The following is a 27821-nucleotide window of genomic DNA, read 5'->3' as shown; positions in this document are numbered from 1 at the left end:
TCACTTATCGTGAAATCAAACTTTCACAGAAAGCAGAAGAGGAGAAGTTGACAAATAACTAAGTGATTGAGAGGACAAGACAGAAAACAGATGCATCACAGGATCAACTCAACTTCTGAGAAATGAAAAACTAAAATGACACTTTCACATAGCAAATACAGTTATTACCAGTTACAGAAGAACATGTAGATGGGGAAGCACTGTGCACTGGTGGCTATACATGATTAAGAATTATATAAACCTTTGTTAGTTTAGCAATAAAAAAAATAACTCACATTTTTGGGTGTGAAATATTTCAGACTTCTTTAAGGTGAATGACTGATAGTTGGCACTCTTTGAGCAAAGAAATGGTGAATTGAAAAACACATCTGTTTGTAGCCTTTCCTCTCCTGAAAAACACGATAAAGGCACTTTTCCAGGCTGCAAGAGACCATGGTTCAGATTTTGGGTAAAAATACCCATGTCACATCCTGTAGGATACTCCACTTCTGTTACTAATGTTGTTAAAACTTTGCACTAAATGTTAAAAAACATATTTAAGCAGAACTGTATCCGAAGGAGACACTGAGAAGAAAGAACTTAAAAATACCTGGCAAGGCTAAGACAGGCTCCCAAAGCAGTGGTTCAACTCCTACTCTGAAATGGGTGAAACCTTGTTTGAGCTTTTCCAACTGTCCCATGTAGACTTCCTAATTAGAGCTTTCTTGATGGAATGGAGAGCACAACTTCTTACTCCAGCATACCTGACAAGGAAATGCAGCACAAAAACCCAATCATGTTTCAGGAAAACAGTCCCCACAAAAATCCGCCTAGCTTTTGTAAAGATCCTGTGTCACACGTGAAGTGAGACAGGAGATATTCAAAACCTTTGTTACTTCTGAAAATGTAGAATGAGAAACATTTTGGGGCAGATGAAACTGACTGAGAGAATGGTGCAAATGGGAGCATGGCAATGCAACAGAATCACGATTTGCAGAAAGTATTTTGACAGCTGTTTCCTAGAGATTTTCATTTTTGTAAGCATGATGCAGAATGGCAAAACTTAAGTGCTTCTTTGGGCTTTCTTGTTTGTTACATGTAAAGAGGCTCACTGAAGGAATAGCAAAAACCCCAGCCTGTGTTTTGATACTTTAAATAAATACAGTTGGAAACACTGAAGTACTACTAAGTTAATTGTAACCTGTTGTCTAGAAATAAGGATTTACAGTATTTTTTTCAGTTCCATTTTCCAAGTTCACTTAAAAGTTACACAGCATACAAAATGAGTATTAATGGTGCATGAAATGAGGTGAAAACAAAATCTAGTATGCAAGTCAAAATTCTAGACCACTCAGTTGCTGATATGCCTAAAATTGATTCAGTTGTAACTGAACCCAGTTCAGGCTCGTTTCAGTGATCGACAGAATGTCTACATTCACTTCTATCCCATCTCCTCCCTTAAGTATTTTTTATTTTCAACTGAACTGTTTTCAAGGAAAAGGACTAAGAGCATGGGAAGTTGAAGCTTCCAACTTCAGAATAGCAACCCTGTCCTTGTGTTGTCCTGCTCATGAGGTCTAGAAAAGCAAAGGCCTAGATTAATTTAATCTATATCCAGAAACCTTTTTTTTTTTAAAAAAAAAAACAAAGCACTTTTCCCCCTGCTTTTTAACCTGGCTACTGAAAGACTACAAATTTTTGTGAACACAAAGCAAAATTACTCCTCTTAATACAGTGTCAGGTGGCAGATAGTACTCACCTGTAAAGCTAGACAAGAAACTTCTGAAGCAGGTAATTTTCCAGGAAAGTATTAACCATCCCTTAATCCAGTCACCATTCCTGTTCAGCATACTTTGAGAATGGTGTTCTAACTTCAGAAAGATAGTAATTTTCAACAACAGATGCACATGTAAATATTAATTCCATTTATTGTAGAAACACTGAAGACACAATATAGCTTTAACGTGCTCCCACTGAACAGCTACTAATTTAATCACAGTTCACAGTTTATTGTAGAAATGCTGCAGACACACACATACAAATTAAACACAGTTCCACCACCAGAGAACATGACACTTCCAGGAAGGTCAAAACAAAATGGCTCTTAAAGCTCAAAAGAAGAGGCAGATGCCATTTCCTAGAAATGAAGGAAGGTCAGCTCCACTGGAGCAGCTTTCATACTGGGCTTTTCTTTTGGATTGGTGGTAAATGAAAGACCCAGAGCCTGATGATTTTTCTTTTTCACCTAATTGCTCCAATCCAGGAATCTTTGGCACAAGAATTTTCCTTTGCTTTGTGACTACAGATTATTCAGCCATTTACCCTTAACAAGGTGCACTGTTTCTGTGCACCTCATTTAATCATTCTGTGTGGCATTTATTTGCATGTTGTGCAAAGGATGCTCTTGAGTGTCAAATTCTATGTTGACAGGAGACTAACAGCATCAGGTTATTGCTCTAGTTCTTTTTTACTCTACTTTTATCCAACAAACAAGGCTGTTGGAAAACTGATTTTCCTCATTATTCCCTACATTTGCCTTATTTTATTGCATTTACACTGACAAGCTGACAAATATATCTAAGTGGAAGAGGAAAGAAGTTCGCTGTATTGATTTAAACAGGCAAAAAATGAACTGCCAAACCTGAAGTTATTTTAAGGTAAGCATGCAGATATTCTATTTCTAGTTCATTCTTGCACATTGCCTAGATTCAAACCACAGAGTTGCACTGCTTCTTCTTTGCACAGATGAATAAAAATAAGGCCTATTTAAGAAACCTGCACCACAGAGAGCAGTCTCACATGGCTTATTCTGTCAGTCACAATGGTACTTTTTACTTCCTCATTGCTCTGTGTCAGTTGTGAAGCTGTGTTCACAAAACAGGGAACATTAGTATGTTGAAGACTTGTGTGTAAAGTAGAATAAAATCACATGTGCATTTCTTAGACATCCATTAAAACACTGTCAAAATAAAAGCATTATAAAAGATTGTAGAAAACTAGAGTTCTTCTAGACTTTAAAACGGCAAAAAAACTATCAATCTCATCATGGAAATCAAAACACTTTTTTGGGTACAATCCTTTGCATGCCGTTCCGTCTTCAAGTGCTACATAATCGCTTTGTTTTTTCCTCTCATTTCAGTATCAACAAACATCTGCCTACATATTAATTCAGAAAACATTAATTAAAAAACTGGAAAGAATGGGAGCTTAGCACACCGATTTAAAATGTGGTCTCTGATCATATATTTGATATCAAGTTCTAGCATGAAACTATTATATTTAAACCAGGTAGTTTCTTATTAGGAAATAGCACATATATGCTGTCAAATGATTTTCAGTACAAAAGATACACAGATAAAACAGTTTAAATGAAAAGCTCTGAAGATTCCAAGGCATCAGTAGGGAAGGCACTTTTCCAGTCAAATAATTCTAGCACATTGGGATTCAGCATAGGTTTGGTATTTCCACATCTCCTTCAGTTTCTATGCAAGTGATATCCACTGACTGCCCAGTCTTGAACTTCTCCACTTGCAAATAATGCAAAGAAAATTGCACCAAATAGATTAATAGAAGCAGCAATATAGAAAACAGTCTGCCATTCTCCCACAGTGTTCTGTTCAAAGGGGGGAAGAGAAAAAACAAAAAGATGCAGTCAGTTTGCAGCTCCAAACTCAAGAAAATGTCATTCCAAAACTGACGCACAAGCCTTGCCTATTTAAATGTAAATGCTATTCAGCATGATTTCACAGCAACGTAAAAGGTCAAAGATCATCAGCTTCAGTTTAATAGTAGAGCTTACACAGACACTCTAATGCAGTTCTGATAGGATCATCTGTATCAGTTTATCGTCTGAGATGCAGAATCTTCATATCAAAATTCTCACTTGCACAAAGGCTACACAAACTCACAGAGGATGTAAGGAGAATCCTGTCAAGCAGTAATGACTACTATGTGGATATTCCAGAATAGTAACCGTTTTAGCCCAAACAAGGTAGCTATCTTTACTCCGATTTCAAGAGGAATCTCCTAAGCTCTGATATTGAAGAAAGTCTTTAAGACACAGTTAAAGAACTGTGGCTTTTTTTGGTTTGGTTTTTTTTTTTTTCCCCAATTACAGAAGTAGTCTCTTTGGATATCTTAACTATTTGCTTTTTCATTTGTCACTTGTTTTTGTGGTTTTTTTTAAGCTCCAGGTGACTAATATAATGAGACTGTAAATGATCTTACTGCAAAAACAGACGAAATACCAGAATAGTGCATTAGTGTGAGGGGAAAACACTCAAACCAACCAAACAAACAAAAAATTGCACTTGTTAAGATGTCTCGAAGAACTTGGATATCACGTGTTAATGAATTTTTTTTGTATTATTTTTAAAGGGAATCATTGAAGTGATCACCAACTCCAAAAATTCAGTTGTATTAGTAAACTTCTTCTATCTTCCTTTCTTAAAAGATTTTGGAATAATTCATATAGCTGATTTAAAAAAAAATAAAATCAAACAACTCCTTGCTCACTTTTTCTACTCCAAATCACCCTTTGAATAAATCATCTTGCAGGTCAAATCTAACACTGTTTCGATGGGATATTTTGCAAAACTAACACAGCTTAGAGTGTTCTAATCCTGTAATCACAGAACCACAGAATTCCAAGGGCTGGAAGAGACCTCAAAGGTCATCTAGTCCAATCCCCCCTGGCAGAGCAGGACCACCTAGAGTAGGTCACACAGAAACTTGTCCAGGTGGGTTTGAATGTCTCCAGAGAAGGATCCATCCTCCTGACACCCACCCTTTATATATTTGTAAACATTAATGAGGTCACCCCTCAGTCTCCTCCAAGATAAAGAGCCTCAGCTCCCTCAGCCTTTCATCAGAAGGGAAATGCTCCACTCCGTCATCTTTGTGGCCCTGTACTGAACTCTCTCCAGCAGCTCCCATGAGGGCAGAGTAGAGGAGCAGGAGAACCTCTCTCGGCCTACTGCCCACAGCCCTTCTAATATACCCCAGGATGCCATTGGCCTTCTTGGTCACGAGGGCACATTGCTGGCTCATACTTACCCTGCTGTCCTCTCTAACAGTTCATTCCCCAACCTGTACTGGCACATGGGGTTATTCTTTCCCAGATGCAACTCTCTACACCTGCCCTTGTTGAATTTCATTAGATTTCTCCCCACCCAACCCTCCAGACTTGGAGTACAAATAAAAGGGTGCATTATAAAAAACACATTTGAATCTAGTTTCTCACCCATCTGACAAATGCTGACCTTACAGGCAACACCTCACATGAGAGACTGATTTAAAAAAAAAAAAAAACAAAAAATCCAAACAAGTAACAACTTGTCTTAATTTGCTAAAAGAATAACACAACTGTCTCATCTAGGAGGCATTTTAAGAGTTTTACTATAATAAAAACATACTCATCATTTAGTCCTAGAGAACACAATCACTAAAATTTTGAAGTCCTTCATAGGTCTTCAATTTTACCTCTATTTTCTTGATCAGAATCAGAAGAATAAAGGCTAGGAATTAAGGCATTCATAGCAATGGAACAGTATAACTTATGATCAGGGGCCTGGAACATCTTTCATACAAGGAAAGGCTGCAAGAACTGGAGCTGTTTAGTCTGGAGAAGAGGAGACTGAGGGGGAATCTTATTAATATTTAAAAATAGTGGGTGTCAGGAGGTTGGGACATCCCTTTTTTCTATAGTAGCTAGCAACGGGACAAGGGGTAATGGGATGAAGCTGAAACACAGAAAGTTCCACTTAAATATAAGAAAAAGCTATTTCACTGTTGAGGTGAGGGAGCCCTGGCACAGGCTGCCCAGAGGGGTTGTGGAGTCTCCTTCCTTGGAGGTCTTCAAGAGTCACCTGCACATGTTCCTCTGCGACCTGATCTAGGTGAACCAGCTTCTGCAGGGGGATTGGACTAGATGATCTCTACAGGTCCCTTCCAACCCCTACCATTCTATGATTCTATGTATAACCCACATTACATTTAATGAGACAATAGAATTTCTATTTGATGGAGATAACAATATAACAACTGAAAAAATAGTCAGCAGACTTACATTATGAGTGAGGTTCTTGGCAATAACTGGCCCCACCATTCCTGGGATAGTGGCAAAAGAATTTGTGATCCCAAGGAGGATTCCAGCATACCTGCAGGAGAAATTGTTAATGCTGCTGATTAATATATTCTGCTTATCAGTCACGGAAACAATTTTGCTTAACATGACTACATAGGCCTCTTCTTGATCACACAGACAAATGAAAACACAATTATTCCAGTGAGAATTGCTTGCTTTTATTCTACCAACAACTAACTGACAACTTGGTATATACATTTTTAGGGACAGTGGCAGTGTTACATTAATGGTTGGACTCAATGATCGTAATGGTCCTTTTAAACCTAAATAACTCTATGATTCTATACATCTCTATTTTCCAGAGGCTAGTTATGGAATTTAACTGAAATTACTCGTGGCTTTGCACAGGATCCATAATCCAAACCCACATCTCCTTTGCTATGCCATAACCAAACTGTTTGGAACAGATCCAATGGAGAAGCTAGAAAGGAAATGTTGCATGCCTTGAAGTGGAAAACCAACCAGAAGTATGGCAGAGTGCTGCTTGGCAATACTAGCAGTTGGTACAGGTATTACTGCTAGAAAGTGTCTGCCAAGAAGGCAATATCACCAGTGTAGATGGATATCCCCACTTATACCACAGAGCATTTGTGCCAAAGACCTGATGCTGTGGCAGTCCTTCCCTTCAGCTTTCTGTAGGTCAAGGCCAATGGAAAATCATGGAATAGAATCATAGAATCGTTTCAGCTGGAAGAGACCTTTAAGATCCTCAAGTCCAGCATTTATCCCAGTCCATTCGACCACTAGACTATTTCCCTAAGTGCAACATCTACCGTCTGTTAAACACCTCCGGGGACGGTGACTCCAGCACCTCCCTGGGCAGCCCCTTCCAATTTCTGACAACCCTTGCAGGAAAGAAATTCCTCCTAAACATGTGTCTGACTTAACCAGTTCTGCTGGTTGCCATTCCTGCAGCTGCATTCTGAGTCTCCCTCTTCCATGAACATCTTGCTCTATCACATACACGTGCATGCATATGCATCACCAGCCATAAAAACTTGCCGGGAAAAGCTGGTAACTTGCTTAATATTTGAGTCTCAGCACCTCATCTCTAGGCAATTAAAGATCTCTTTCATAGTACTGCAATACTGAAAGATCATGTTTGAAACTGTACCACAAGCACAGACTTGTGAGAGGCTGAAGTAAAATGAGAGCTAGACATTTTAGAACAGAGCTCAGCCTTCCAACCACCAGAGCAGACTCCTACTATTCAGATTTCCAAGGTGGATTTGCTGGCTGAAGAATCACATAAAATACTAATAGTTACATCTTACTGCAGGAGAAATGAGTTCTCCCATTGATCATTTTAGGGTGAAGTTATATCCTTACTAATTTTAACGTTAGTACAATTTCATCTCTAAAGAGAGATGCATTATTTTGGCATTTTATTTACTACAACAGGAGAATTCAGCCATACAGTATTGTCACGAAAGTTTGATATACATAACTAGTCCAATGATATTACAGAAATGTGTTTTTTCCTGAGCAAGTGAGTCAATTATGTAGCCTACTAGTTGATTATTTTTCATGAAAGTCAACACTACATATGCAGTTTAAAGCATCACAATATATCTTAAACTCTAATCTAATTGACTCTAATGAACTCTAATGACTTAATTAAAACAATCCTTATTCCTTATAAATGCAGCATGCATGCAGTTTTCTTATCATGGAAACCATTTAAGAATCAATAGGTCTTTATGAAGCTGAATGTGAAAGTGTAGAAGTTTCTCTTAGGAAGATAAGCTCATACAGCAAAACTCCAGATAAAGCGTTTAAGTAGAACCAAATGCATTCTGCTTTCAATATGTTTAAGCATTACAATACTGCTAATACACACTTGCAAAACTAAATGTAGTTTAATAGTTTCTCTGGCCACCAAAGATCTTTGGCAACCAACTGCTGGCTAAATGCCTTTGGTTATGCCCAGTGTTTCTGACATAGGTTGTATTCTTGATAACACTCTCTGTTTGATGCAGATAACTACTATGCCACTCCCTCAGCACAGCAGAGACTCCTATATGAAATGGAAAAACAGAAAGTGACGTGTCTGCAGAGCAAGACTTATAGTAAGCTGTTGGTCAGGTTCTTACGGCATAGTAGGGATAACCAAATACAAATTGACTTGCAGAGCAGCTAAGTAGTAAAATTAAAAGTAAAAAAGCCCCAGGTATGTGAAGTAGTCAGTATCTAACAGAGCAAAGGGAATATTACAAGGCCTCACAGGAAAAGCAATACTAAAAACTGTAATCATGGAAAGACATCATAGTAGATTTAAAGAACGAGAATACACTACATCTTCCCCACAAGAATAATCTTGTCTCCCTCCTTGTCCCTGACCACCCCAGTTCAATACAGTATTAACATAATAAACACATTAGAAATGAAAAATACACAGCAAATATTGTTTCCCTTCAGTATCAGTATTTTCATTCATTTTTTATTCTGTGACTATAATCATTATTGCTTTAGTATAATGCAAGCTTTAGTAGCAACAAGGGACCCTGTGCTATTCAGTCAGCAAACTAGTCACCAATTAAAATGGGCATTTAAGTGTGTTTTAAAAGTGCTTGGGAATCACTTCTGGTTATTCCAGTACCTTTCAGTAAATTAAAAAAAATAATAATAAAAAAAATCAAGCTCTGGGTAAACTCCTAGCAGAGGTTTTCTTCATAATTTTATGCACACTGTTTTCAGATTTCTACAATTATGTCAAGTATTTCCTTTAAATTGTGAGTGTATGCCTTGGCTGTTTCACCCAACAAAGATCAGACAGTCACAAAAAGTTAAGTAGGGGGGAAAAAAGGTCTTCATTTTTAATCTCATCTTAGATGGTTTTCTATATTTCAGTTTGGTTTTTATTCTACAACCTTTGTTACAAGGACATGCCCTTTTCACACTGTCTCCACTTGGACAGAATTACCCCCAGTGGAAGCACGCATGTGTTGATTAGAGAATGACTGATTTCAATACAGCAACATCCACCTTGACCATGTTCCCATTCAGGAACATGCTTTTAGAGGCAACACTGGCCCAAAGTTCCTGAACTATTAGCAAGACACCTGCCTCTCTCACACTCATAATCAGTATGCTCCCTTCAGCCTATCCTGAGAGGAAAGAAGGGCTAGAGGAACTTGTATGGTTTAAATGCAAAGGGAATAAAAGCAGAGCTTTGTTGATGGTAGGAAGAATACAGTGTGATTTCGTCTGAGAGATTAGCAGCAGTTTATGTGGGGAATCTAATTATCACTCCTAACATCTAACAGTGATGGTGTATAGCATGATACATGTCATTTTTTTTTTTCAACACCTAAGATAATCTATATACTGTCATATACAAATTCACCCTTGAAATAAGCACATTAGAAATGCACAGTGAAGTTTCTCTCAAATTAGAAAACAAATACAGATAGTTCTGGAAGTCTCAGCCATCACCTGCATACAGAAGTTCCCGGTGCTTATGCTTCAGAGAGGCACACACTGCAGTTGCATGATTTCCTTTTTCCTGTGACAGCTCTGTTGCACTCAGTGGACAGGAGGAAATGTAGTCACTTAATGAGCACAATTTATTATTCTATTTCATTTCACTTGCTCAGTGCATGGATCCAAGCCTTAATTTCTGCATACAATTCATCCGTTCCAAATAGAATTCTAATAATCCCACTTTCCAGAACTCGTCACGATACTGATTTATTTTCACAACACTCTTGTAAGATGGAGATCACAGTACGAAACCCATCCTATCAACAGGAAATTAAAACATAGGCCAGGAACGTATGTGCCTACTGGATGCTTGATTTGAGACCCTCAGGATCTCATTTTAAGAGTATTTAACAGCATTATTCATACATCCAAGGCACAGCTCTACTGATTTCTGTTTAAGCTCTGAGTAATACTATTTTTGTAAACCAGAACTTAATAGTTTGAAGAGGCATAAAAAGCAAGCAATAAATCAGCTAGGCCTCAATTTCACTGAATCATTCTGAGATGAGATATTTAAGTTTGGACTCCAGCTGCTGCAGACTCCCTTTACATATTATAGTAGCCTGAACCAGCCTCCCTTTACATATTATTGTAGTCTGAACCAGCCTCAAGAAGTCCCCATCACTCTTCATAACTCTTAAGAGTCCAGATTCCTAAAGCCAGAGTGTATGAATATGATCCTCAAAGATGACCATGCTAGATCATCCAACTGATTTACCTCACTATGCCAGCTCTGTGACCGAGCACTGAAAGGACTGAATTCCCTTCAGCCACTTTAAACATAACCCTTCATTTCCCCTCTAATGCCTTGCCTGAGCCATTGGGTGTTCTCCAGCTATTGCAGCGTGGTAGTGGTTTAACCCAGATGGGAACTAAGCACCATGAAGCTGCTTGCTCACTCCTCTTCACATCCCAACCATGGCAGGATAAGGAGGAGAATTTGAATTAAAAAAAGTGAAATACATGGGTTGAGATAAGAACAGTTTAATAATGGAAATAATTTATAACAATACAAATTAATTATATCAATACCAATTATATCTATTATGTGTTAATAATTATGATTTATTATTAATAATACCAAATATAACTATATAAGAGAGAAATCAAACCCAAGAAAGATAAGCCATGAAGAATACAATTGAAATATTGAAATACACTGACTGATGCCCAGACTGATGCCCAGACAGTCCTGCAATCAATGCCACCTAGTTTATATATTGGGTATGATGTTCTATGGTATGGAATAGCCCTTTGACTAGTTCATGTCAGCTGTCCTGGCCATGCTCCCTCACGGCTTCTTGTACACCTCCTTGCTGGCAGAGCATGGGAAACTGAGAAGTCCTTGACTTGGGATAAGAGCTACTTGGCAACAACTATAAGACCAGCGTGTTATCACCATCATTCTCATACTAAATGCAAAACACAGCCCTGTACCACCTACTTGGAAGAAAATTAAACTCTATTGCAGCTGAAACTAGGATGAACAGCTATGAGGTAGAGGGGTTAAGAATGAATGTCAGCCTCCCTCTCTGTACAACACTTAATAATTTCTAGAGCAGAATCCATGCTGTACACCGGGTGAAGAAAAGGTTCTGTGCAAGGGCATATTACATCAATGATACAAAGAACAATTTTGAGAAAAAGAGGCAAATAAAACTGCAGACATCCAAGTTCTGCCATTAAGTAACTTACAATAGTAATGCTTTTGACATGAATGCTTATGTCTTGCATTTTGAAGCACATAAAAATAACTAACTCCAGCTCCTAGCCAATGTTTTACCTTTGTAGGAAACTAACTGTTGTAGTTCTTCAAAGCTAAGTTTGAAACAGAAGTTGTGTTATGGTCCCGTAACATCCCTGATACACTGCTTTAACTACATCTTCTCAATCTGTCATTCTACTTGATTTGAACCAAAGTGCATCACAGAAACTATTCTTTTTACTTCCATATTCAATTCATAGTTCAAGCTGTTTACAGCTTGCCACTGACACCATTCCTTTTGCTTGCTACTCAGTCTCACCTACCAAGATCAGTTGGACGCCTGTTATTCAATATCTGTCTGTTAGGTCAAAACATGTCCATTATACTTCCAGTTGTCAAAGCCTGCATATAATCTTTCCAACTTGGACCTAAGGCCTCCCATATAAGTTGTCCAGATCTTAAGAATATTTTTGTAGGCAACATTTCTACATTTTTTTTCCTCCCCTCTTCACTTAAACTTTTTTTTATTTTACGTATTAATACAGAAATACTCTCTTTTTTGGTCATAAAGTCATTTGACTCTGCTCATATCTAAGTGTTACCACAAACAGATAAATGAATGACACAATAAAGTACTTAACTTTTACCAGGAAAACACATACATCCATGCTCTTTGGGAAACTGATATATCTATCAAATTCTGAAGTTGTTACACACTGGAGAAATTACAGCTACTAAGAACACTTCTGATGACAGGTCACCTACTCATAACAAATTTTGACAGCAGTGTACAAATTCTTTTTCAAATACAAACAATTTGCCTGTATCACAGTACTTAAATATGGTCACAGGTAGAAAAGTTTTAACAAGTGAAACTAAATTGTACTGTGCTGTTCAAAAAATATTGCCATTTTAAGATCATGAATCAAATAGGACAAAAGTCTAGTAAATATAATTACAGCAATTATAACAGCAATTAATGACAGCTCAAAAGAGGAATTATTCTAAACTGTTGATCGTATCATATCCTCTGCCAAACTTACACTTTTTGTAAATACAGTGCTGAAAACTATGAACCTGAGGCACTGTCACTGTTGGACTGTTTATATTTATATTCGGTACAGCACATGAGCAATAGCTAAATCTCCCAGGCACCCCAGCAATGCCAGTGGATGTAAATGTATGACATACATTAACAATAGCTTCAGCAAATACTTACGAAGGTGCTATGTCCAGATGGTTGATGCTGTAACCAGATGTACAAAATCCTCCTAGTGTGGTTGATATGGTCACAAATGCAACAGCCAGTGCATAGTTGCAGCCTATGAATCCAGCTGCTACTAAGAACACTGCAGGTCCAATCATTCCTTTAAGACAGAAATCTTAGAATCAACGGACTTTTAACAAGAGAGGTGAAGAGGCTCTAAGCTGTGTACACATTTTCTATACAACTTCCACCACCACCTAGTGTACAGAATCCAACACTGCACTACATGCATTCTATTGGCTCTAAAAGGAAGAGCAGATGGGTTGCAATCTATTGTTGGAAATGGTAGGCAGACCAGAAAAATCCCACTCTACCTGCAAAGAAGCAACTTCAACTAGATAAAAAAAATTAACAAGCAGCAGCAGATACTGGAAGTGTCTTCACAAATGAATTTTTTGTGCTATAAAAATCATAGAAGCCACACTGACCCTGGTAGGTGAACAGTGACTTGCCAAAGAAAATATACCTATTAAATTCTCCAGGTTTCAGGAACAAACACTGAATGTTGCAGATCACAATAAACTAAAGTTGAAAGGGTTCATATAAATACATAATCTATTTCTCCTCCAGACAGCTTCTAGAATGAGTTTCCTTATTCATGTTTACAAGATCTGAACATCTGGTATATCTATACTGGAACCTGCTGTGCAATACTAAGAATCCAGGCTAGCTTTAGAGATGCTGCATGAGGTACTGGAAACAGCTTAGCAGCCATCATGAGCTAGAGCATATTGCTTCCTGTCAAGTGCCCATTTCTCAGTACCACAGTCCATTCACGTGACTCCATCATGATCTCTGTAATCAGTTCCAAGTACACGCTTTTTTTAATAAAGGCAACCTAACAGTCCTGCTTTTCCTAACACAACAGCATGTTTCCCCTTCAGTTATACATACTTGGGTGTAAGGCCTTGCAGTAAACTGGATCACCTAAATGGTGTAGGCTTAAAATATAATTTAAAAAATATTTGAGAGTTTAAGAGCTGCTTTAAAGAAAGCTGTTGAATCAGCAGAACTGAGAAGGCAGAAAAGATAGGCATTTATCAATCAGGCTGCAATTTGTGTGGATCCTGTGCCTAATTTTTTTTTTCCCCCCTTCTGCCTCCTTTTTTAATCAGCAATCAACTTCTTCCTAAATACACTCTTCTACCCGTACTCCTTAAGGGTCTGACCTTGCTGATCTCTTGGTGATTTCAGATCACCTCTCCTCTCAATTAGTCAAGACAATTTTGGATTCTAATGGGTCTTCTTTCCATGGAAGCAAATGTAAATTTTGCAAGTTTATTCCTATTTAGCTACTTAAGTCTTAATAAATAAAACACAGATGAGCAGAAGGCTGAGAACAGACTTACATAAAACAGTATCCCATCTCACTTTCAAAAAGCCATTCATAAGGTATCCTTTTGTCAGTTATCACCACTTTAATTTTGATTCTGTTTGACCATTTATTTTACCAGTTTGCTTGTAAGAATGATGTACCTTGATCTTTGTATAACAAAGCTTTTGTCAATCTCTTACCATTCTTTAATCTTATAAGCCTACTTTCTTATGGAAAATAGGTAGTATTTACTCTTGATAAATTAATGTTCCAATAAAGCTGCTCCTCTCGAACAATGCGCAATCCTGTCCAATCTCACAGCAGAATGTCACACTACTCTCCCAAACCCTTCATTTTTTCCCAGATTGATGCTAAAATATGTTCCAAATAGAGATGATACTTGCACCTACCTATAAGAGTAAAACATTTGCGAACACAAACAGTGGAGAAGCTCTGTTTTTCCCGTAAATAATCAGCAATTTGCCCAGACAGAATTATACATAACCAGCAGCCAAAATAAGGTAGGGCAGATAAAAACCCATTCTGTTAAAGAGATTAAAAAAAAAAAAAAGTTAAAACTCTGAAATGACAATTCAATATGCTGGAAAAAAAAAAATCACTTGTGCTAGGGCATTAACAGAGTCTGAACCAGAGGTGTTAAAACTATCTATTCACATAACTATTGTTCATATAGTACCATAAGAGAGAAACTTAGGGATTGAAAAAGCAAAGCATTTTAAAGTTACCAATGTATAAATTCTCTGTTGCATGACTTAATCTGTAACTACTAGTACAACCAGAACAAAACTTCAAAGGTTTAAATCAGAGCTGGGTTCAAGAAAAACATAACTATACATTAAAGTGTCTTGTGCACATTAATCTGATCATGCAAGTTTCCTGAAACACCAATTTCTTGTAGGACAGTCTATTGAATGAGTTACTAAAGTAATTTGCCCCTCGTGGCCAAGAAGGCCAATGGCATCTTGGGATGCATCAAGAGGAGTGAAGCCAGTAGGTGGAGGGAGGTTCTGCTCTCCTTTTACTCTGCCCTGGTGAGGCTTCATCTGGAGTCCTGTGTCCAGTTGTGGGCTCCTCAGCTCAAGAGGCAGGGGAGTGCTGGAGAGAGTCCAGCACAGGGCCACCAAGATGAGCAGAGGAATGGAACATCTTTCATACAAGGAAAGGCTGCAGGAACTGGGGCTGTTTAGTCTGGAGGAGACTGAGGGGTGATCTTATTAATATTTACAGATATCTAAAGGGTGGGTGTCAGGAGGTTGGGACATCCCTTTTTTCTATGGTATCTAACAGCAGGACAAGGGGTAGTGAAAAGAAGCTGCAACACAAAAAATTCCATTCGAACATAAGGAAAAACTATTTCACTGTAGAGATGAGGGAGCCCTGGCACAGGCTGCCCAGGGAGGGTGTGGAGTCTCCTTCTCTGGAGATCTTCAAGACCAGCCTGTACACGTTCCTGTATGACCTGATCTAGATGGACCAGCTTCTGCAGGGAGGGTGGACTAGATGATCTCTAAAGGTTCCTTCCAACCCTACCATTCTGTGATTCTATGATTCTACGAATTGGAAGCTGTAAATATTCTGAATTTTGTAAGCTATACGGATTTCCAGGGTTTTGTATAACATTTTGTACTACTGTAACATTATATTATTCCATATCTATCTGCTGAAACATCTGATGCTGGCTATAATCAGAGACAACATCGAGAACTAGGACTTTCATCAGAATTAGGCTGTTCTTCAAGACCTGACATAACTTACAAAGTCACCTGTTAACTCCCTTTACTTTAAACATGAGCTGTTTATAGACTTCTGTATGGTTCTGAATGTTTTTCTGATGAGGGGGAAAAAAAAAAAATTACAGAATCTTAAGGGTCGGAAGGGATCTTTAGAGATCATCTAGTCCAAACCCCCTGCTCAAGCAGATCCACCTAGATCAGGTCACACAGGAATGTGTCCAGGTGGGTTCTGAAAACCGCTAGAGAAGGAGACTTCAATTTTACCTTTCTTTTTTAAGTGGAAACATTATCTTTTATGTGTGAGCAAAGAAGAAATAGCTAGTATTTTGGAAGCCATAAAACAAGCTGTAAAATTGATCATACAAACCATATAATAGACAAAAACATTTTTATAGTTATCATTTTAAATCAGAGCAATTAAAAATTGGTAATATGCATCTCGAAACCAGAAGAATGAGCTTAAAAACTATCATTAAACTAGATGTCAAATCAGCCCTGAAAAAAAGGGAAATTACAAAGCAGGCAACATTTTCAATGCATCTGCTTAATTTGAGGCATTTATTTTACCATTTCCCTGTTATAAATTTACATTCCAAGGTTCTTAAACAGGTTTCTCTACTGTAATCACTGGGGAAGACACCAATTATTCCATTTCTTTAATTCAGAAGAAAGTGACTATATTTTATTTATCTCACCTCCTGTGCATCAAACCGCAGGATCTCCTTCATATATGTGGGCAAGAGCGTAAGTAGTGTATAGAAAGTCCAATTATAAGAGAAATGTGCCACAACAATAGCCCAGAGTGGAAGAGATTCCAGCATAGGTCTCCATGGAACAGATTTCTGTGTAGAAAGCTAGCAAGCAGGAGGTGAGAAAAATGGAAAAGAAAGAGTGATCAGGACACCAATATGAAGTTTACTAATACAATGTTTTCTGATCATGACAAAATCTATGCAGATCATTCATTCTGAAGGGCACAACATGGGTCTCTAATAGAGGCAAGTCTTCAGCAATGAATTAATTACTGTGTTCATTTCTCACTGCAGGCATGTATGTTACTGCTGTTGTTTATTATTATAAAGTAAACCAAATACTATTACATTTTGTAATCAGAAATTTAAAAGGCATACCTTCCATTGTTTAGTTGTCTCCTCCTTTTACTATAGATGATTAACTACCAAAATTCACCTTTCACATGTTTATTTCCTACTTTATCCTAGATACCAACTTTTGCCTCTCAGCCAGATGCATAGGTGTAAATACATATCCCCAGCTGTAGGAATACACTCTTACATATACACTTTAAGGACTGGCTTATTAGCATTTTAAAAAATGTTTTCTCTGCAAACAGTAACCTCCTTCTTCCTCCAGAAGACACAATGATAAAACAGTTGTCAAATGTTGTATTGCAAAGTTTAAAGACGTTATACAGATCTGGATTCTCTTCTTTAAAGAAAAGTCCTAGACTTCAGCTTTTTACTTAAACACTGCAACAACATATGTGACAAAAGGCATCATTAGAAATGCTTTCTTTGTTTACCAATAGTTTCTCACTTATACAACTGCATTGTATTTTTAATTTTTTGTTTGACAAGTTCTGCCTCTATCTGAAATGAAGGATCCTAGACACCAGAGCATGATGCTAATGACAATATTTGTGGTCTATGTGCTGCTTTAAGTACAACTACACCAAAGTGCTGTACCTGGTCTTTTAGAGAAGAAAGTATATATTCTCTTTCAGCATGTGAAATACCGCTGTGAGTTTCTGGTGTATCACTAACCAACCACATCCAGAAGAAGAACCATAATACACCAAGAGCACCTATTGTTGGGAAAAGGTAGGTGAAGAGACAGAAATAATATTGTGATTATATTGAGTGAATAATGCTCTCAGATGATTCAATTAGAAGTCTTTTTTCCAAATACTCTAATATAATTTTCATGAACATTATTTGTCTAGCTACTTAAAAACAGGAGTTCTCCAAAGTGTCTCAACAATATGCATTTAGAGCTAATGACCAGTAAAGAGGACTAAGCAGGAAACTGGGAGGTTTTGTCTGTTTTTTCCCCTTTTTTTTGTCTTCTAATTGGAAGTGTCTTATGCAGCAAGAGAGTACATATGCACAGTATATTTTCATCAGTCACACAGAATAGCCACAAAGGATATGTCTCACCCAGAGGAATAAAAATTCACATTAAACTTAATAAAAAAAATACTTTGTGCACAGAATATATCACTACATGCAGCTTAGCTGATCCTTGTTTCCTTTAAATTTCAGGACTCTTGTTTGAAAAAGGTAACTTTTCGATAGTCACTCCAAATCAACTGTACTTTTATGTAACTATAGCCTTGTAACTCATTTCATTTTGTCCAGTTGTTTGTTTTGAACCCTTCTTTTTTATACTAAAATTTGAGGTGGTTTTGTAGAGGAAAGTGTAAACCCTTGTCTTCCTACTCTGATCCTCCCTTCCCTATACAGAACATGAAACTGCTCAGACGTGTAAACAGACCTATAAAAAGCATCAGTTAAATCTATGACATGATGTTAGAAAATATATTCCATGTTTGAGCTGCTTCTAGAACATAACATACAGAAACCATGCTATGCCTTGCATTTTGGGCATTCCTTCATGGTTTCTGTAACCGCTAGAAAGATTTTCTACACAAATTCCATTCAAAGCAACAGTAACTTTTCACATGTTCTTTCATTCAGAGTAGAAGTTTGTTCCTGGGATTAAAGTTATTAACTCAATTTCACACTTCAAATAAGCGATTTAAGCCTGTTGGTTCCAGTGCCAGGAGAGTTGAGAGCATTTGACTTGTACCAGCTTTTGTCCAACTCAGAGACAGCTTTGCTCATTTGGAAGCAAGGCTTACATCACCGCACACAAGAATCTACTTAGCTTTAAATATCTCTAATTTCCCAGGAAGAATAAAATAGCAAACACACACTTTTAAAAACTTAAAATAAGTTTTATCATACAACACATTTTTCAAAAAGAAATTTTACTTTTAACAATGGATTTTACTTTTAATAATTATTAAATACGCCAATAACTTACCAAATATATAAAACACATAAACCCAGTTCATATAGTAGCAAATTAAACCAGACAGTGGCAGAGAGACAACAGTTCCCAGCTGTGCACCTACCAGAAGAAAGCAAAACAAAGTGGAAAAACAATAATTAGATCTCCTACAGACCCTTTAAACTAAATGGCATTTCACAGTTATTTTATTTTTCTGTAATAAATCATGCAGAAAAGAATTGTCAAAACCATTAGAAGGCTGCCATTTCACCTTAAAAGAACACAGGTTCAAGAAGCTGCTTTGGAAGCTACAAGTAAATAGAACTACAAAGCCTTAGGTATCCAAAACTACAAAAAGCAATAAAGGACAAGCATTCTTGGCCTGTTTGTCCCAAATAAAGTGATGGCCCTAGTCCATTCAAAACAATGCTGCAAAACAAGAGAAAGCTGATCAGAATGTAACTAAGGACCTGGGAAGGGGGGGATACTACTCTGACTTGATAAAATCAGTTTGCTCGTAACCTCTACTAGGTCCAGATAAACATGAATGTTATAAGCAAGAGCCACAAGGCATTCATATGACCAGCATGTTGAAATCCCATGGTCCCCAAATTGGAGTGGTGTAGGGTGAAACAAGGAAGAAGGGAAAGACAAAGATTCCATTTCAGATCTAAGTTAAAAGTAGGAAATAATTGTTTCTGAATTTCTAATTCAATATACATTTTGCAAAGGATGGCAGGTTCCCCTCACCTCCCAATCTAAACCAGAAGCCTAGCCCATATTATTTACATACTTAGGAACTCTACTGGTGATAAATAACAGACTTTGTCTCTTCATATTAGTTATATGATCACTTCTCCAAACTTAATCTCAACTCAGAAAACATTTGATTATGTTGATATGCTTGCTGCCTAGGTTTCATCTTCAAGGAAGCAATAATTTTTTGAGGCAGAGATCTTCAGGCATGAACAAAGCCACATATGTCATGCAAAATGTAAATCAACATAGCAACTACATTTAACCCTACTCATACGATCTCCTAGAATATCACTATGATCACGTTTAAATAAAACACAGACCACATGACTGCCAACCATGAAAATGTAGGGAAAAGGGAACACTTTGCTAAGTTTACACAAGATGCCTTATCCTTCCATGACTGTTAACAATTGTCTGTTCAAGGCCACAGCCTCTTCTCAACTAGTACATTAGCATATAGTTTCACAAGATATAAAAGAGTAATTTAAAAGCTCCCAACTGTTAAACACAGTAGATGTCAATCCCAAGTCTGTGCTCTCTGCTTTTGTGCTAGCTTTTGTAGGAAGACTTCTTTTAAAGCAGATTTAATTCACTAAAAAGGCAGAAAACAGGCATAAAAGAAAAAAAAAGGAAAACCAAATCTGCTGCATTAGGTGGGTTAAAGTAGCTCATGGAAGGGCCTGATGTGTGCCTGAAATAGTGCAAAGGAATGAAACACTTGGCTAGGAGGGAAGTGAGGGAATGTGAGGAAGAAAGGATTCAGGCTTCATTCCTGTTGGCACAAGTGAGCCACTAGACTGGCTTAACCTTGAGAAATTGTGGCCACAGTTTACATGGCATAGCCCTGTCTTCTTGATGATGTCCAGGTAGAATAAGAAAGCTGTAAACAGAATTTTTACAAATTCTGAGTAAAATAAACCATTACTTCATTCAGTGAATGCAAACTTTGTCATCCTCAAAGAAATAATATCGATTTTGGCTAGTAAATTTAGAAAGCTAAGTTTTTCACCTGTCCCACAAATACTGCATTGAGTAATGTAACTGACCAGTAAAACCCTAAACAGAGGAAGGCTCAGTGGACGTGGGCAAGAGCAATGTCTCCATGAAGCTCAAGGAATAATGCAGGTGTGACTGACCACAGTTGTTGCAAAGAAAGAAGATTATTTCCACACAAAGGGGACCAGAGCATGGCCTTTGTTTTAGGTAAACAGTTATGTCAGTTGAGTGGATAAGCTGGGGGTGTAAATGTTTCTCCCTGAGTTAATTAAAAGTGTGACTATGTCCCTGAGTTAGCCAGACCAGCATGAAGAGACTGAATACATGGCTCAGCTCAACATAAAGTTTAAAAACTAAACGACTGACAACAGAATTTCTAAGAGAACAAATGACTTGAGCTGCCTTCAACACTTGTATTCCTTCCTGTTGACTGGAGATTCTCAGCATCATGACAATGAGCATATTAATTAATATTGTAACACAAATGTGCATTACAACTGCTACATTTTGCTGAATGTTAACTTACATTTGTACTGTCCTTTCAGTGTATTTTCTATCACTCTACTAAATCAAAAGTCCCATGTAACATCCAATAGCTTCAAACAAGTAAATCTGATATGAAACATTACACTTCTCATGCATAGAATGTGGTCAGGGAGTACTGGACTGTGACAAAGAGCTCTTGCAGCAATACCTGGGACCTTGGACATTTTCTTCCCTGAGCTGTTCCAAAAACAGCTTAAGAGAAAACCAAAGAAAACCAAAAGAAAAAAAACTCCAACAAATCCACAAAAACTTCTACTCAACAATATTACCCCAGCCTTTTTTTTCCCCCTAGTAATAGATCTCCTTTACTTACAGTATCTTCTATTAATCATCTTAGCAGTAACTCTTTGCACCACTTTATACCAAAGTCAGACTGAAGTTTATACTTAGTTGCAGATCAATACCTTTTCTCAGGGTTACAAAGGCCATGAATAAATGAAGATAATGAATGCAAAGCAAGATTTAATTCGATGTTATGCTTTCCAGATTAAACACCGATTAAATTTTACAATGTAAATCTCTTTGATTTAAGTCAATCCTCCTCGTTACTGCAGTAAAAATGTATAATCCCATTATCAGCGTGGGAATTTCTCACCTGCATATGAAATACTAAGGAGCTTGCTGCGTTCCAGTGGAGGAGCCCAAGAAGACCACATTGAATGCATAGCTGGGAAGGTAACACCCTAGAAAACAACATTTCATTCTGTTGAAAGGGGAAAATTTTTAAATTCTCTTCAGCTTTGTATGTTTCAAAGCATATTTCATTAAAAAGCAGTAGTAAAATTTATTAAGTTTCTTGTTTAGCAAGAAAACACTTCAAAAGAATGTGCAAGGCATCAGAGTAAGGATGCAGAATTAATTCTCCTGCTTTTTATTCTGTATATACTGGAAAAGCTGCGAGAAAACAAACAATGCTGTTCTGAGGTCCTGGTTTCTGAAAAACAAGAAGAGATAACTCTAGTTTTGTCTCAAGTGTCCTTTACAAATAAAGCCCTTTTCTGATTAAAAGAGCCTAGGCTAAAATACAGGGCAATTTCATTTAATTCTTAAAAAACCCTGAAATTAAGCTCCTCAGAATTAAATAATCCATATACTTCTCCAGCACACAGACACCCATCCAATCACCACAATTTATTAATAAATAATTCACATACATTTTCAAGTTGCATAGAAAAAAAAGGATTACCTCTCCCAGTCCTTCCAAGGCTCTCACAGCTATGAGGTAGCCAACTCCCAGATTTGCAGCTAAGGGAGTAAGCAAGGTGAATACAGAGGTACCAAAGATGCCAAACCCCAGCAACATCTTCCCTCCAATTTTGCTTGCAAGATACCCTCCTGGAATCTGAGTAATGATATAGCCATAGAAAAAAGAACCAAGGATCCATCCCTGTGTATCAGCATCCCAAGAATACTTTTCCCCCTAAAACAAACAGAAAAAAAGAAAAAAAAAAAGAACAGAAAATGCAAGGAGATCAGAACAGCAGTTTCTCTGACCATAACTTATACGACTTATATCCATCATTTATTCGTTTACACCTAAATTGCAAATCTTTCATGGCTTCCTTTCTAGGGTCTCCTTCCTCTACATACATTCATAATGCAATCAAAACTCTGTTGAAGGCTGATTTGAGCAGTTTAGAGTCTGTCCAGACATATCTAACCCAACACAATACAAGTGCTTGGGTAGTTATCCCTTTTTGAGTTCTAAGCAACTTGGCTTAGGTGACAGAGGTACAGACTCCATAGTCTGCATGAATGTGAATTCCACTTGACTGTATCACAGTGTGGACATCCTATCATGCTCTAGAAAATGGCTTTTCCTGCAGAAAATCTATGGACAGAAAAGCAAACAAGGAGATGCAGATGCTTAAATTTCATACAGAGCAGTCAAAGACAAGAATCACAAGTGCAGGTGGAAGAATAAGCACAACAGAGGGAAGATGAATTTAGCAGGAGAAGTAATAAAAGCAGAGAAGATTGAGACAAGGAGCCTAAAGCTATAAAGGAAGCCAGCAAGAAGACATGAACTGCTGCCCAATAAAGTGATTATGAATGTTGGGATCACAGCCAAAAGCTCAATTTATGATCATCTAAATGAGCAGCATACATTTCACAGAAATGATGAGACAGAATCTTCTTCCCATAACATTCAGTTATAGTTTGCTTGTGGTAAATAATAAATGACCTCTAAACAAGCAAACAAAATGAGGGCAGGAAGACAGCAGGAGTGCTCAGTAATCAACTTCAATTATAAGATGAGATCTATGCACGTCCAAATTCATAAAGTTTGTGGGGTCTAGGGGGCAGGGAGGGGGTTTAAAACATTTCTTCATATCCAACAGTTCTGGTCAATTAAGAAATGTGAAAGGGAAGTCAGAGATATAAAGACAAGAATCACAATCTAGGAAAGAAATCAAAAAAGTGATGAGAAAAATATTACATGTTAATCTGTAAGGAGACCATGCCATTGAGACTTTACAAAGGACAGGGAAATATGGACAGTGACGTGAGTGCTGATGCAGATGTAACAGTAAGAGGTGATCACTGGCATATAAAGCAGTGAATCATCATACATTTACAAGGTCAGATTAGCCAATTTGTAAGGAACAGCACAGAAAGGATGTACATAAAAATACTGACCCTGTGAACAGCAATTCTAAATTAGCTACTCATTTAAGGCTATCATTTTTCCAGAATAGCTTAAAAGAACCACTGAAGAGGCCACCCGGAAAAAAAGCAGCCTGTTCTCTGGCCACTTAAGCATGAGTCACCAGTCACAGACTTCTGTTAAAAACCCTTTTACATTCCACATTACAGGATAAGATGTTAAAGACCTCACCGTTGTGTTGCGAGGAGTATTTATGGTGGAGGAATGCTCTGGACACACATTGGAAGTTGAATTCTTTGCTAAGCTTGTGTTAGGTTCTACCATATCCACCAAAGCAACGCTTAGGTTCACACGTAATGCGTACAGGAGGAAGAACCCAAAAAAGGCCAGTAGTGCTAGATTGTAGCGAGCTGAGCAGCATGCAGGGACTGAAATGAGAGCAAATGAAAAACAAAATTTTGTTTTAACAGAACCTAACAAAATAAGAACTGATGAGCAGCTTTTACTAATAATCTTAGAAATGTCTAGGTAAGAAAAAATATGCAGAAAACAAGTTATTGTTTTAGTTTCAAAGTATTCAATAGGGGTAAAAGCTAAGGGTGGGAAGGAAAAAAAGTCCACTTTTCCACTGAAACTCTGGTTTAGACAACTAGTAGCTAACCACACAAGTGTAGGGGCTGCAGTGGAAGTGTAATGTGTGGTCTGTGGAAACGGATTTAGAACAATGGTTTCAAAAGTCCCCTCCAAAATATAGCAACATTTATACAAAGTAGAACTTCACAATAAAAAAATCTCAAGAAAAACTGACTCCTATAGTAGTGTTAAAGAACAGTCATTGAGATTCCAAACTGTTTTCCAGAACACATTTTCCTTCTATAAAAGGGCTTATAAAGGAATATACATTTTTGACAGTTGCCAAACAGAGAAAACAAGCAGAAAGGGGAATTGCAGATACTGCAGTGGCACCATGAAGCAGCAACAGTTTCCCAGTTGCTCAGTACGTCTCTCTTCTGCAGTCATCATACAATGGTGAAGTTGACAAAGAAAAATGAGTCTTAGATTCCACATAAAATCTGTATTGTGGCATTAAGTCAGCTCTGTCAGCTATTTAAACCCTCTTATCAGACTCTGCACTGTAACACAGTTATTGATTCCCTTCTGCAGTAGTACACTGCAGCATTTGGCAGAGATCATTCACCAGTACCAGGAGATTCAGATCAGAGTTGAGCTGTAACTTGGCCAGCACATCACCAGTGGCAATAAATTTTGTGTCTATACAAAATTCAGCTCACAGCTCTGCAGAAATTCGCCAGAAATGTCAAGTTCTTAAGAAAATAGTGGAAGAATCTGCTGAATTTACAAATAGTTAGAGATGGAGTTTGCCCCTTTGTGAGGAAACTATGGTGCTAATGGAAAATTTTATAACCTATATGTCTGAAACTCTGGGATGGTTGAGGATCAGCACCTGCAGATATGATTACATCAGTCTACAGTGATCTCATCTTTCTCTGACTATTCAGAATCCAAAGGACAAATAGAACAAGTACATCTAGGAACAACAGGATTGGCTGGAGTTTCATCTGCTACTGCAGTTTGTCTCTTGATTGGACTCTTTGATTTGCAGTAAGCAGCAAAAAGCATGCCTTGTGGACAAGCTAACTAAACACTCTCCTCCTCCCACTGACTTCCTTAAAACAAGAAATGAGCCCATGCAATTTTGCCTTTTCCAGTGAGGGTGCAAAAAGAACCTTTCTGCAGGACTGTATTTTTCATGAAAGAAGTAGAACTTTTCCATTTTTGAAGACTTAAACCCTGATCAGCTCCACATAAAAGTTCATTATGGCTGCACAAGCTGTTAAAATGACACAGAGAAGTTGGTTCATTTATTAAATGACTAATAAAGGAGGCTACTGTACAATACAAAAAAACTCACCTTCCAGAGCCACAAGATTTACAAATCTTGCTTCAGTAGCTTTTGAGAAAGGCACATCTGATTTTTAAATGACATGAAGAACAGCCAAGATTTTACTGCTTACTTCAGAAACAATAGGCACTATAAGCAGGAAGTGCTTCCAGCAGAAAAACTAGTCGAGCAGCTTCATTGTCCTTTATTGTTGTTTAAAAAGCAATTTGCCACAAGTAGAAAATGTGTAGTCATATCATTTATAACAATAGATATAATTACAGGTAAAGTTATTTAACCTTTCTAGTGCTTGTATTTGCTGGGATTAAATAATAACAACAGAAGGGTGAATATCACATGGTGCTGTAACCCTTCCCTGGAAATGCAGGTTAACTGGAATATCTACTACTTTTCCTTCGGAAGCCTTTTACTGGTATATACCTTGTCAGCAGAGCAACCTCCACAAAATAGAGCCTAAGATCACTAATGTCAGATTTTTTTCAACTGTATATAGTTCATAATAAATATCTAACAAACACATAGATCTGCAAGTCTGAAAAAAATGACTTCTGCACTATTGTTTCCCTGTCTTTCCACTAAATATTTGGAATAACTGAGAATGTGAGATCAGGTTAACAGAACAGAAGAATCGAGAAGATTCCAGGTGCATTTCAGTCACTCACCTCTTCAGGAGTTTGCTATCATTGCAGACACAGATATTCACCCCCCTTAAGTTTAAGGCAGTTAAACATGATGTTCAAGGTCTTACCTTCATTGGTAGTCTTGGGTGCTACATGTATTGCCAAGTTTGATTTCAGGGGCATATTTCATAATAACGCAGCTATAATCGAACTAAACAGGTCTGTACTGCAAGCTGCATGGCAGTTAAAGGAAGTTGCTCTTCTGCTGTATTTTGCCTTGTGGGTGAGGTGAACCACCTCAACTGGAGCATGATGCATTGTGCAAACTTAAGAACATATTGCTTTAACAAGCGACATGAACTCAAGAGGGAACTCTTCCTGGCACTTTCAATTAATTTCAATTAATTTTGTTAGCATTCCTCTGCAGTTCTACATTTCCCAAGTATGTTACGGTGTTTTTGCATGGTATATGGAAGAAACTTGAAATCTTGCTTTATTCTTTATTGCTTGTACATTCTAGGAAACAGAACAGCACAAACAACTCCCTTCACACGTTAGTTCTGCTGTTAAGCTCTGATCCCTTAACGATCCTCCTATGACTACCTTCGTCCCTCTTTCCGCCTTCTCCATACTTCTGTAACAAGCTAATTGCCTTACTCAAATTCCATCTTGAAAGGAAACCCTTCCATAACGTCGGTGGACCCCAGCAGTCATTAATAGTTAGACAGGAGCAGCATTTAAACGGGATGTACCCACTTGTCGTCACCGAGAGGGCACCCAGCCCTGGGCAGTATGTACTCAGTATGTACTCGCGAATAAAGTCACGGGGCTGCGCCCCTGCTCCCCGCAAGAAGTGCCGCGGACAAAGCCCCGATGCCGCTCAGGGCGCAGTGCCGTGTTTAACCGAACAGTCTCTGACACTGCCGCGTCCCCAAGACCAGACGCGTCCAACGGCGCGCGAGGAGAGCGGGCATCGGGACAGCCGTTACCCTGACAGGGGGACTGCGCGCAGCGGCCAGCACCGGCTGCGGCAGGGGAGAGACCGGCCGCCGGACCCCACAAGGACCTCTAGACTCCACTACCCCGCGACTCCATGGCAACGCGACGCCGCCACACACGGGGCGCAGCGCCGCCAGGGAGTTGCCGCGGCCCGGCCCGGCCCGCCCCTCCCCGCATGCCGCCGGCGGGCTCCGCAGCCCAGGGTCGGTAGGTCCGCAGCGGGGCGGGGAGCCCATCTGTCACGGCTCACCGAGGCAGCTGCCCCCGCTGCCGCCTCCCGCTCCTCTCACCCGTGTCCGGCTGGGACTCCTTCAGCAGCGGAGTGCGATCCTCTCCCTCCTCCGTCTCCATCGCGCCGCCGCGCAGCGCGCCCAGGGCCAGACCGCCGCCTGCCACTACTGAGAGGACGAGAGGGCGGCTCGCCGCGCCGCAGCCCGCCCGGCCCGCTCTGCCCCGCCGGCGCCGGGCAGCGGCAGCTGCAGACCCCGGCCGTCATGTGACGGGCGCTGGCGGGCGGAAACGGCTTCAACCGCAGCGCGCCGCCGCTCCCAGCCTGCCCCTGGCGGCCATCTTTGGTAAGGGCAGCGGCCCCGCCCATCTGCAGCGCTCCCTCCCTTTAGCGGGGCGGGTAGCGGCCGGGGCTGGGGGCGTCGCTATGGGCGCCGTGTGTTGCTGTGGGCTGCGTCTCGGC

At 38.8% G+C, this 27821-nt stretch overlaps 1 protein-coding gene across 3 annotated transcripts; it reads right to left on the bottom strand.

The window, feature by feature from the left end:
• Positions 1–1883: 1883 nt before the first annotated feature.
• Positions 1884–27604, bottom strand: SLC17A5 (solute carrier family 17 member 5). 3 transcript variants are annotated; one of them, XM_061990836.1, is made up of 11 exons: positions 27421–27604; positions 23819–24015; positions 22166–22399; positions 21575–21662; positions 18712–18798; positions 17352–17470; positions 16344–16502; positions 14305–14437; positions 12532–12679; positions 6047–6137; positions 1884–3592 (listed from the first exon to the last, which is right to left on the bottom strand). In XM_061990836.1, exons 1-11 carry the CDS (start codon positions 27479–27481, stop codon positions 3455–3457), a joined length of 1455 nt encoding a protein of 484 aa, XP_061846820.1. In that variant the 5' UTR covers positions 27482–27604; the 3' UTR covers positions 1884–3454. The 3 variants fall into 3 exon arrangements, with proteins under 3 accessions (XP_061846820.1, XP_061846821.1, XP_061846822.1); XM_061990837.1 differs by lacking the exon at positions 1884–3592 and adding an exon at positions 9560–9640 and having other exon boundaries at positions 6061–6137; XM_061990838.1 differs by lacking the exons at positions 1884–3592; positions 6047–6137 and adding an exon at positions 9656–10510.
• Positions 27605–27821: the final 217 nt, after the last annotated feature.

The sequence above is a fragment of the Colius striatus genome, chromosome 2 (assembly GCF_028858725.1).
Source record: "Colius striatus isolate bColStr4 chromosome 2, bColStr4.1.hap1, whole genome shotgun sequence".
NCBI classification, from domain to species: domain Eukaryota; kingdom Metazoa; phylum Chordata; class Aves; order Coliiformes; family Coliidae; genus Colius; species Colius striatus.
Note: the sequence above shows the minus strand (reverse complement) of the source record. Positions and strands in the feature narration are given on the sequence as shown.

Excerpts from the sequence above, each read along its gene's own strand:
- SLC17A5 (XM_061990836.1), bottom strand. The coding sequence starts at position 27,481 with ATGGAGACGGAGGAGGGAGAGGATCGCACTCCGCTGCTGAAGGAGTCC. Across the intron at positions 22,400-23,818 it reads ATACTCCTCGCAACACAACG|GGGGAAAAGTATTCTTGGGA; the intron begins GTGAGGTCTTTA and ends TGTTTGTTTTAG. Across the intron at positions 17,471-18,711 it reads TTATGTGTTTTATATATTTG|GTGCTCTTGGTGTATTATGG; the intron begins GTAAGTTATTGG and ends TCCCAACAATAG.